This window comes from Daktulosphaira vitifoliae, unplaced genomic scaffold, assembly GCF_025091365.1.
Source record: "Daktulosphaira vitifoliae isolate Bord-2020 unplaced genomic scaffold, ASM2509136v1 Scaffold_2, whole genome shotgun sequence".
Taxonomy (NCBI): domain Eukaryota; kingdom Metazoa; phylum Arthropoda; class Insecta; order Hemiptera; family Phylloxeridae; genus Daktulosphaira; species Daktulosphaira vitifoliae.
Window position 1 is genome coordinate 20,062,011 of NW_026099573.1, and position 11,490 is coordinate 20,073,500.

Consider the following 11,490-nt stretch of genomic DNA (forward strand, 5'->3'; position numbering starts at 1 on the left):
AAAACTCTTTTGCTGACACACTTTACTCGTCAGACGAACACTGTAAAAGCTGTTGTTTAAAAAATACTTTATTATCATAGTTACAGCCCGACTCAGTTTGAGTTGTTGCAATTTTCGTTGTACTCTCTATGTAATCTTTACTTTGAGTTCCACAAAATGCGACCATTGGATGTAAGGAGAACTCGTCATTATGTTCCTTCGTTATTTTGTTATGTGTAGAAGACCAGTAACAACTGTCGGTTTTACTCGATACTACATTTAATTTTTTTCCAACAAAATCAGCACCATCCCATTGAGTTGGTTCGGCTGAAGTAATAGTACCAATGTTTGTGACACATATAACGGAAGGATCAGAATAAGAACTCATCAGAACAGAATTATCATCATTTTTTATTTTATGCATACCGAATATAAACAAATTATAATTATATCTGATAAAAGCAATATGTAGCAAAAAAATTAACCGCAATTTTACGTTAAATAAAATATACAAGAAAAAAATGATAAGAAAAATCGTGTGGGATAATTAAATTAATTAATCTTGAACACACATATAGGTACAACTAACTAATAAAGAAAAAACAAAAGTGTGAAAATATAACACGAAAAATTTAGCCAGTAAATAATTATTCTACTTTAGAGGTACATAATAATTTTATATCAAACATCGTACTTTTAAGTATGCAAACAGGAACATGATCAAATATTTTCTCAGATTACAATATGTAGTATCAAGTTAGTCTCGGTCGACGTCCAAGTTTTTATTTATAATCTGAAACAAAACACGGTATAGCGTAAATATAAAAGGAAAAAATGACTAATTTAATTCATTTTCATTAGACATTAAAAATATTGGTATTTAGTCAAACTATCGAAAAATGGCGAATTCATTAAAGATGTGAAACGTACCAACGGTTTATTGAAGTCACAATAATCGTAAGTCATCATTTTAGTGATCGGTAATTTTTGAGTATATAGTAGACTTTTTGACTCACTTAAGTTTTTTAGTTGATAAACCATCACCAACAGTTGACAAAATTCACTCTACATCCTCTTAAACATTATCTCTAGGATCATTCCTGATATCAAAAAGAAAATGAGTAAGAGTTATAATATCCAACAAACTACCAAATAAATAACTCTATTTTCAATAATTAATAAATATTATTTTAATATATAAATAATATGTATAAGTAGTGTTTAATAAGTAAAATATAATAATCGAAGAGAGCGTTAATTGATCTAATTTTTAATTATTCTATTTTTATGAAATATAAAAAGTAGTTACATTTATAATCGTCTAGAATCGTAGAAAAATTATTCGAATATATAATGATTATAATAACACGACTGGTAAAAAAATAATAAATAAAACCCGTTATAAAAGATATAAATATAAAAAATTAAACTAAAAAAATTCTTATAAATCACATTAAGATTAAATTAAACACATTTAAAGTAATGAATGATAGAAAAACTATATATTTAGACGGAATCAGCTGCTATCAAGACCTTGATGTTTTCAAAGTTACGGAATAAGTCGACTTTATGCCCGTTTACATCATCATGCTTGACGATGACCATCGTGAATTTGGTCCAACCATTTTTACATAAGTCACGGAACTTTTGTGTGCAATAATACTGTTTGTCAACGCCTAACGAACAGCTGATGGCTAATGTTTTTGCGGTTTCAATGCTTTTGGGTAATGCAAACAGATGGTCTACAGTAATTAATTGTAACGCCTCATCAACAAGTTCTACGTCATGACAGTTGATACTATCACCAGAGTTATTTCTAACCACAGATCGGTTACCGAAGTACCTCACTCTTTTGTACTGACCTTCATGCACCGCAACATACAAATAGCCAGGCTGCAATAATCGAACAGGCGTAAACTTCTTAGTTGCACATAGCACCTCAGCTACTTTGACTCGGTCCGGCGTTACCAGTTGAGCGACAAACGCATTGAGGTCTCGCGCATTGTGTATTTCCACATAATATGGTTTTATCACGGCGGCCATGCTTAGACCATCAATGCGCAAGTCAACTACCGATACGTGGGTAGCTTCTGCGGTTATTAACCTCAATTCGTCCACTGGATGTACGGTTATTGGCACGTGGCCTCGATACAATGTCATCTCGTCAGCAAACCCTTCATTGACGCTGTCCAAGAACGCATCGTGAATTGCTTTCTGCAAATGCAATGAACACAAAGCTTTAGCCGGTGGAATGTTTAATAATTGGGAATCGAGTTTCGCAAATTCAGAACAGATTTCATAAATGCCGAGATCCAACATATAACACTTAAACCAAAGTTCATTGGATCGTTCATTCTCAGTTTCTTTAAGTTGATGTATCTGTTGTTTTTTGTCTTCTACTTTATTTGATACGTCAACTATTTGTTCTTGCTCTACCTCGTTATTGACAGTATTTTTATCAACATAATGTAATACTCTAGCTCGGTACCACTGTCCATCAATCTGGCTTTTAGCGATCACTAGTTGTCCCACCGTCGGTTTGTTAACCATCACTACTATGTTTTTATGACATGTAGTTCGTTTAATTATATCATTCACAGTATTTTTCACGCATACATGTTGTTCCATTTCTACGTAAAAATTATGAATCGAATACACAGGACCAACAGACACAAGCGGTAGTCCGTCTAATGGGTAGTCAGCTAGTGCGATGCGCCTAGCTGCTTCGACTGGATCGTTGTCGTCCCGCCCAGGCAATAAACCGTACCATATTAGTGCGTTTAATGAATCTAAAAGGTCACGACCACGTCGGGTTAATGTGACTGCGTACGGTACAGTTTTACTATGAAACTTAACCGACATAAGATCCGCACTAAGATATTCATCCACCACGTCGTATAGATCACCACGAGATAGCTCATTAACTACAGTGATTTCAGTGGCGTTTTTTAAGTAGCATAGATGACCCATAGGTTTTACTTGAAAAAGCTCGGCGGGCATTCGCCTAATGCGCCGTGTCGTTTTAGTATTTCCATAATCGATAAATGTAACAATCCAACTCCGTTCGACAGATCCTTCGCAGTCTTCAAAATTGTCACTAATTTTCACTACCTTAGCCCGGTACCAATTTTTATCGTTATCGTCCAGAGCCGCCACCACATCGTCAACTTTTGTTTCATAAATTGCACTGTCATCCGATGGCAAGTTCTGCAGATTATTAAAAACCCATTTCAACAGTTTGTCGTTCGATTGATTCTGTAAGTAAAAACAATCTAGTGATTCATAAAAAGGTACACTCACGGTCCACATGTCGCCGACATTAGGTTTGACCACTTTACCGGGCGGTATAAGACTATTGCCGTCTGTATTCCCGTTTTTATTGTTACAAGTTGAACTACTAAGTTTAAAATTACTCTGTATAATGTCCTCTTCCGAAAAGTTTTTTTTTTGTTTTGAGATTTTTTGTTGATTTTCTTCATTGTTGACTTTATCGCCATAATCTCGTCTTAAGTTTCTGCTTGATTCGACCTCATTGATGTCATTCAGTGTTGTCGAAAAATTTAAAATAGTTACTCGAATAGGCGGACGGCCACAATGCTCAAATTCGCATAAAACAATTTCAGTCGGCGACAACTTTCTAACATCGGCTGATAAATCACCAGCAGCAGTATTCAAAAGGCACGGGATTGCACAATTTGGTAGTATCTCAAGCGAATCTGGTAGTTTCTTGGGATTACTACTCATACGAAACGTTTTTCCGGTATCCACACACATAGCTTGGTTCAAGTCAGTTTCCAAAAGAACTCGATACCAACGATTTTCATTAGAATCGCATGCGGCACATAACATACCAGAACGTTTTTTCATTGGCATTAAGTCACATACAATTTTTTCTAATTCTACTTTTATTGTGTCTGCTATGCTAAAGTACTGTTCGGGTACAATCCAAATGTTATCTGTTTCGTAGTATGTCACTCTAGCTTTGCTTTGAAATATTGTCGATGATACGGACTGTGATCCATGGATATGGTCTAATCCAGAAGGAACTTCATAAGCACAAGGTTCTGGGAATAAGACTAACAAACTTCCATCCTTTTCCACCGTCATCTTAACTATATAATATTGATTAAGGAATGGAATATTTGAATGGATTTTAGCCTGAATAGAGTAGCCGGGATAATTAGGCAACCTAATGGTTTTTAAACATGCTGTTTCTTGCACGCTACCTCGGAAACCATAATCGATACTTCTGAAGTTGACACGGTCAATCATGCGCTCTTCAATGACAACCCTGTAAGTATCTTTTAAAATGCACACATCTCCCACATTAATATTAGGATGCCATGGGTTAATATTATTTTTAATCTGATTGGACAGCTTTACAATTTCTTCATACCCATTTACTCTCGACATATACACGATGTCATCTTCAATACAGTTCACTACAACCTTCTCAAAATTACGCAACACAGGTATTGGAAAATACTGATTTTTCTCACTGATTGTTACATTAATATTCAATCTGTAAGCATAACAAAAAAAAAATATTTGTTTACTTAACCAACACAAACAATTGCAAAAAAAAAAAAATTATTGCAATACAATATTAAGAAAAAAAATATAATATTAAAATTTGAAAAAAGTGAAATTAAGAGATCAACTTCTATCTAGATACTACAAGAGATTACATTATTATAAGACTTTACAGAGTGATAAAGTTATTGAAGTAATCTACTTTTTTTAAATATTTATTTCCTAAAAATTTCAAAATGCAAAATTTATAAAATACTAAAAAATTTTTGTAGGATTTGGCGTTAATTTTTACTTGCTGGAAAAAATATCGAAATGATATTTATTAAATACCATTCTGAGTTGTACAACCAATCATACAAATTTTTAGAGATATTAAAATTAAAACAAAAAATATTTTATTTTCATTATAAAAAAATTTAATTAAATTTTCTCTTGGCATACTAAAATATATCTCTTTATGACTATGGTTTTACATAGCAAAAATTTATTGAAAATCTTGAGTACTGATCAAATTTAATAAAATTAAAAAATTAAAAGTATAGCACAAGACAAAATTAGTTATTTGTGAGGTAAAGTATATACAGAATGATACTTTTAACATTATTAATTACTTTTTTAGTTCACTCTTTATACAATATAAGAGTGTCAATTTTATATTTTAAATGGCAACATCATTAGAATTTGAAATTATTTTTCTATTAATAGTTAATCAGAAAATCATTTTAATTTTGTGTCTCATTTTAAATATTTCGGTACATTTATATGTAATTTTTGTATTGACTTATTACTAGAACATAAGAATAGATGTTAGTTTTGCAAATAAGAAGTATGATACATCGTAACTTACATTCCATTAGATGACACCGAAAACGGTTTGACAATATATATAGTCTTTTCCGTTGGAATAAAATAGCTTACATTATTAACTTTACATTTTATGCTTTTTCGGCAATATCTCAATAATGATTCATTCAATGGCATCACCTGAATAGAACAGTTTATTATTATACTATGTTACCATAAAATACAAAATAATTTTATTATAAGGAAAAGCAAATTAAAAGAAGAAAATTTTTCCTTACTTGAGTACAACTAACTTCCACTTCATATCCATAATCAATCAAAAAAACTACGACATTTTTATGTTTATGGTGTTTTATAAAGGCTCTATACCATTTAGCATTATACTTGGCTAAACAATATGGTTGATCAAAAATAGTTTGATGATTATTTAAAGTTGATGCACTAGTAATCTACAAAAAGTAAAATAATAAAACCATCAACACTTTTTTCTAGTTTAAGTAAAGACTAGTAATTTTATTGGTATACCTATATTTTAAATCCTCGTTACACTTTTAGGATTAACTCATAAATAAGCTGGGCGTCAACCAGGGAAACATTTTTAATTTAAGAATGTAAACTTTACATTTTTAAACTACTGAATGATTAACAAAAAATAATACAAAAAAATTTAGCACAGTGCGGACGACTTCAAACGTGGCATAGTTAAGAAAATTATAATCTCTGACAATAATTAACATCATTATTTTAAAAAATATTTTAACCAGAATCTGTTAAATTTTTAGTTAAAAAAAATCAAATAATTCATATAAAAAATATTGTGGAAACGTTTTTAATTTTTAATCATAATGTACTTTTAAAAGCTTTAATTTGATATAAGTTTGGGTTTGTAAGATTCCCAGAATATTTTTAAAAATTGAATAATAAGTAATCTTTTTATTTTTTTATAAAAAAATAATCTTAAAAAATAGGTTCTAGTTAATTATTACAGTATCTATTATCTGGAAGTAGAAAATTTAAACAATTTTATAACACTATGAATAAGTTTAAAAATAATATATATTTTTTTATGAAATTATAAAATGGAAATACATTTATTATTCTGTGGCAACGTTATTTTTTAATATATGAGTAATAGAAAATTTTAAAAACTTTTTCTGTCATTACAATTGTAGACCATTGACTTATATAAGGTCGTAAACTGATCATCATTTTGTTTTATCACATTGTTGGTAGATTTTTTTTTTTTTTTTTCATAATTTTTATTTGAATGTAGAGTTTACATCACATTTTATAAAAAATTTAATGCATTTTCATTCAACATTCTTTAAAGATAAAATGGTCATATATATGAATGCATTTGACGAAAAAGGAATGTTATTCAAGGAATCCATCCTTTCAAAACACTGAATTAATAGTAAAGGTGAAAATTATTCTACATGGAGCCAACTCTACTTAGCAGCTTATACTTTAATACTCTTGTTGGATTCAATTTACAAGGAGAATCCAGGAAAACTAGACACCATTTATTGTCCTTAAATGGTAGCAGGGCTTCAGAAGGGCCAAAGCTTCCAACCATGTTTTGAAAATAATACGGTTGGCCATATCAAATTCATAATAAATCAATAATTTAAAGTACAGTTAGGAAAATATTTTAAATAGTTAATAGAGAAGTTTTGTGCATAGAAAATTACTAGAATTATAAATAAAAACACGGTATAATTAAAATACTATAAGTATTTTATTTAACAATTTTTTCCATGACATTATCATAATACAAAAAAAATGTGTTTAATTGCTGAACACAAGAAAGAAACAGTGTAATTTTTTATAGTTAGGAAAAAATTTTAATTTAAATTATAATTTCTGTTATATTTGGTATTAAAGCCAATTTTTATTTTTAGTTTTTTTTAGTGTTATTGTATATAATATTTTTTATATTTTTAAAACAATAATTATTGTTCTTTTAAACTATAATTTAATATGTTAACAAGTTATGTTTTAACAAATTATACCACATTTCTATTGTAGTTATAAAAAGTTTACAATAATTTAATGCATACTAATATCAGAATAAAAATGTTTTAATATAATTTTGAGGTTTATTGGCTATTTTAATTAATTAATTGATATATAATTTGTGATGGGCTTAAAAAAATATTTATGTAGAGTAACCAGATAATTAAAATTAGAGAATATAAAACAAAGCCAATAAAACAATGCAATAGTTAGTTTAGAATTTTAATCGAGTAGTTAAGAAAAATCCTTTTATTATACTCTGACAAATACATTATAATATAATTATTTTAATATATATATTATAATTGTTCAAGATATTTAATAAAATAAAATGCAAAATACATACACTTGTTAAATAATCTTGAATTTCCTGCTCTAGCACATCTACACTATGAGGTTCTGGTTGAAAAAAAGTGGTACTCTCATCAATTTGTATAATGTAAGCGAGAAAAGTTTGGCCAACAAGAATTTTACTATCATAAGGATATTCAGCTACAGTACACAAATAAAATAATTATTGTAGTAAAAAAATAAGTTAAAAATTTGATGTATATTATTATTATTGAATTACATGTTATTTCACGTTACATAATATACATTTAATATGTATAACATAACATGAAAAAATTTTTATTTATAAACTTTTTAGCCTACTTTTTAAATATAATCTTAAAATTATTATTGATAGTCAAGAGAATGCTTTGATGTATTTAAATAAGCAAAATTAAAACAGTTTAAACATTTTTATGCTAGCTAAAATTTTTGGTTCTTTGTATACCCCAAATTTATCAACGTACATTCTAAGTATATTTATTTTATTACACTCTCAGTGTAAGAAACTGATACATTAAATTTATGATGTTTGGCATTTTAATATAACTAAAAGTAAATTATTATTCTTTGTCTGCAAACTAAAACTAATATTTTGAAATTTATATGAGCTTCATATTAACACTAATATAATGTCACACATAATAAAACTCTAATGGTTGGTCAAAACTTTATTTATCTCAAAATGCTTTTTTTGAGATATGGACCTCTTGCACTGACAGTGCATCATCATTATAATCAGAATTTTATAATCATAATACCTGAAAAAAAATTATTTATACTAGCACACTTTTAGTTCGAATTTTTGACAGAGATTTCACAACAATTTTTAAATCTTTGGTAGAGAATAATAACAAACAAAAAAATATGGTTTCATTCAAGAATTTAATAAATATTTTACAATTTAGTATACTTATAAACCATAAAAGTAATTTCAATATTAATATATAATAATATTTAGAGTTGTACATACTACTAGTAGTGCTCATAATAACTGAATTTCTTTGGCCAATACCATGATCAAGAAGTGAACTAACCAAATCTTTTTCCTCAGGCATTTCATATAAATGAACCTGATGTGTTCCTGATTTATTAATTGTAGTAGTTTCACATAAATATTGTTTACTAATTTGAAAATATCTAGATATCTCTTTATATTTGTTCATTGGTGGATAAGGTAACCATAAGTCAAATAATGTGCACTTTATAGATGCTTGAGCCGGTAGACCAAAATCACTGGTAATCATAGAATAAAACTTCCATTCCGAAATTGATACTTCTTTTTTAATATTCTTATCAATAAAATACATTTCTACCGCTAAAATCACACATTAAAACAATAAAATATAATTATTAAAATATAAAGTATGAATATAATTATATGATAATAAAATGTATTTATATTTTATCAATATTTAATAAATAAAATTCAAATATAGATCATTTTTTGTTATTATATATTTCTTTTAATTATCATCTTCTTTCTTTTTTTTCCTCACCTTAATCTCAACTACTTGGGGTCTGTCACCCTTATCCTAAACTCCAAGTTGATACGATCTCCCATATCATCATGTACACATCAGCTGTCCTCATATTGTATTCAATAACATCCCTCCATCTCTTTTTTGGTCTTCTTCCCNATGTCCTCAATAACATCCCTCCATCTCTTTTTTGGTCTTCTTCCCTCAATATTCATTCCCATAACTGTTCTTATATTTTTTAATTCCTTTTTCCTCATAACATGAACAAGTCATCTAATTCTATTTTCTCTCATCTTATATACGATTGACATTACACCTATACTCCCTCTTATTTGTTATATATTAAGTTGTTATAATTATTTACTACTTGTGCAAGAGAGGATGGGGAAGTCAGTACTGATTGGCAGAATTAAATCAAATTCAAAAAAAATATATATATATAATCTGTAAATTGACATACCACACATTCAAATTTGAAATGTACAAGCAACCTATTTATTTATTTTTATTTAATAATTCGAAGATTATTTGATGCCCTTAAATATTTATAACATTACAAATAGCAATATTAATTTTAAATAATTTCATTGTGTTGAAATTATAATTGAAACAAACTTATTTCATTATAACATATAGCACTAACAAAAATTGTTTTGTATATTTATCAAACATTAATAAGCGTGTTAAAAATTACATTGTTAGTTTACTTACTTTACAGTTTACTTATTGTTATATTTTGTTTCTGAGTAATGATAATTAATGATATTTTAACTTTTAGTAAACTGTTATTTTATCAGTGCATACTCTGATTATTATACAATATAGGACTATTATTTTAACATAAATTTTTAAATACTTAGACATTATTTTTAAAATTTATAAATATAATTTCTTTACATGTTTTGTAAAAATACAGTTAAATAAAAATCAACAAAAATTATTATGACTTAATTTTTACTAACCATTAGTAAAGGATTCTAAAGTTTATTGTTTAAGAATTTTAATAACTGATAACCCGAGTGTTATAGTGGCTTAACCCATAAAAATGTATAAATTGAGGTTGAATTGATAAATTAACATAGTCTTATTAAAAATCAAAAAATATTTTAATATGACAAATTTTTGTTCTTTAATTTTATTCTAAATTATAACAATATTTTATAAAGCTCTTAATTTTATGAGGGTAATATTCGGATATTCAGGTAACCAAAATATTTGAGTAATACCCAAACCGTATGGATACATGATTTAATTGAGTAACCAATATATCCAAGTACACGATATTACAGGCAGCAGTAACCCATCACAACTTGGTACCTAAAAAATATTGTGATATTCAAATTTATTAGATATCTATCAATTTTAAATATAATTTTTACACATAGATTTTGTTGGTCGTCAATGTACATTGCAGTCATTTATCAGGAGAGTATTATTTTATAACTTATGTAATTATATAAAGCTAATTATTTTATACCTTTAGGCTAGAGTCTTTTTAAATGATTGATATATTATTTTTTAAATCATTTATTTTGTAAACTAAAAAGTAGATATAATTTCTTCAAAATTAGTTTTGAAACTTGAAATTAATGAAAGTGAATGGAGTCAAATTTCTAAAATCTTTACAAGTGCCTATAACGGTGTTATGTGAAAAAAATTTTGATTTTATGATTACTTTTAGACAAATCATTAAGTATATGAAAACTAATGTATATGATATATAATATGATGAAACAAACAATTGTATTTAAAAAAAATATAAAACCAAATTTAGAAAAGAGATTTCTAATCGATAGAAATGTATACCAAAAAGACATTAATTGAACAATCTAATATTTAAACCCCAGACATAAAGATTTAGACTCAGAAACTATTTGACAACTAATATATTGACTTTTTTTAAAAGGAATTACCTTTAATTAATGTCGAAGCTTGATTCACAAAGACATACATAAAAATATTCTTTTTGAGTAAATAAATACTTATATTGTTAATTAGTACACAAGTTAAAAACTGTGATACAGTTTTGATAGTTTGTATTTATTTATTTTCATTGTATTTTATAAAATGAAACATTTTTGTTCATATGATAACTAACTTGTTAGTGAGTATTTATTGAGTTAAATTGTGATCTTTGTGGCCTATGTTAAATGAAAGATAATTATAAAATATCCTAGTCAAGTAAATTATTAAAAATAAGTTATCAACTGCTTTATAGTAATTTATATATTAATTTATACATTTTTTATTTGTTTAATTATATTGTATCATATGAAAATTAATGTTCTTAACAAAAATAAATAAAAGAAACCCAGCACAGGGGGGTCGCGGCACAGTTGTGACGTGG

The 11,490-nt window shown here is 27.4% G+C and overlaps 1 protein-coding gene across 3 annotated transcripts in view; it reads right to left on the bottom strand.

Moving 5' to 3' along the window:
• Positions 1 to 371: 371 nt before the first annotated feature.
• LOC126897755 (uncharacterized) overlaps positions 372 to 11,490 on the bottom strand; it is a 15,145-nt gene continuing 4,026 nt past the window's right edge. The window contains exons 3-9 of one of the 3 annotated variants that reach the window (XM_050671606.1): positions 8,636 to 8,980; positions 7,679 to 7,824; positions 5,595 to 5,765; positions 5,360 to 5,496; positions 1,842 to 4,501; positions 910 to 1,079; positions 372 to 772 (exon numbers count right to left, since the gene is read on the bottom strand). In XM_050671606.1, the coding sequence (XP_050527563.1) occupies positions 1,045 to 1,079; positions 1,842 to 4,501; positions 5,360 to 5,496; positions 5,595 to 5,765; positions 7,679 to 7,824; positions 8,636 to 8,980 (3,494 nt within the window). In that variant the 3' untranslated portion in view covers positions 372 to 772; positions 910 to 1,044. Of the gene's footprint in view, positions 773 to 909; positions 1,080 to 1,288; positions 4,502 to 5,359; positions 5,497 to 5,594; positions 5,766 to 7,678; positions 7,825 to 8,635; positions 8,981 to 9,161; positions 9,296 to 11,490 lie in introns of those variants that run through there. The other 2 variants (XM_050671605.1, XM_050671604.1) reach the window with 2 other exon arrangements.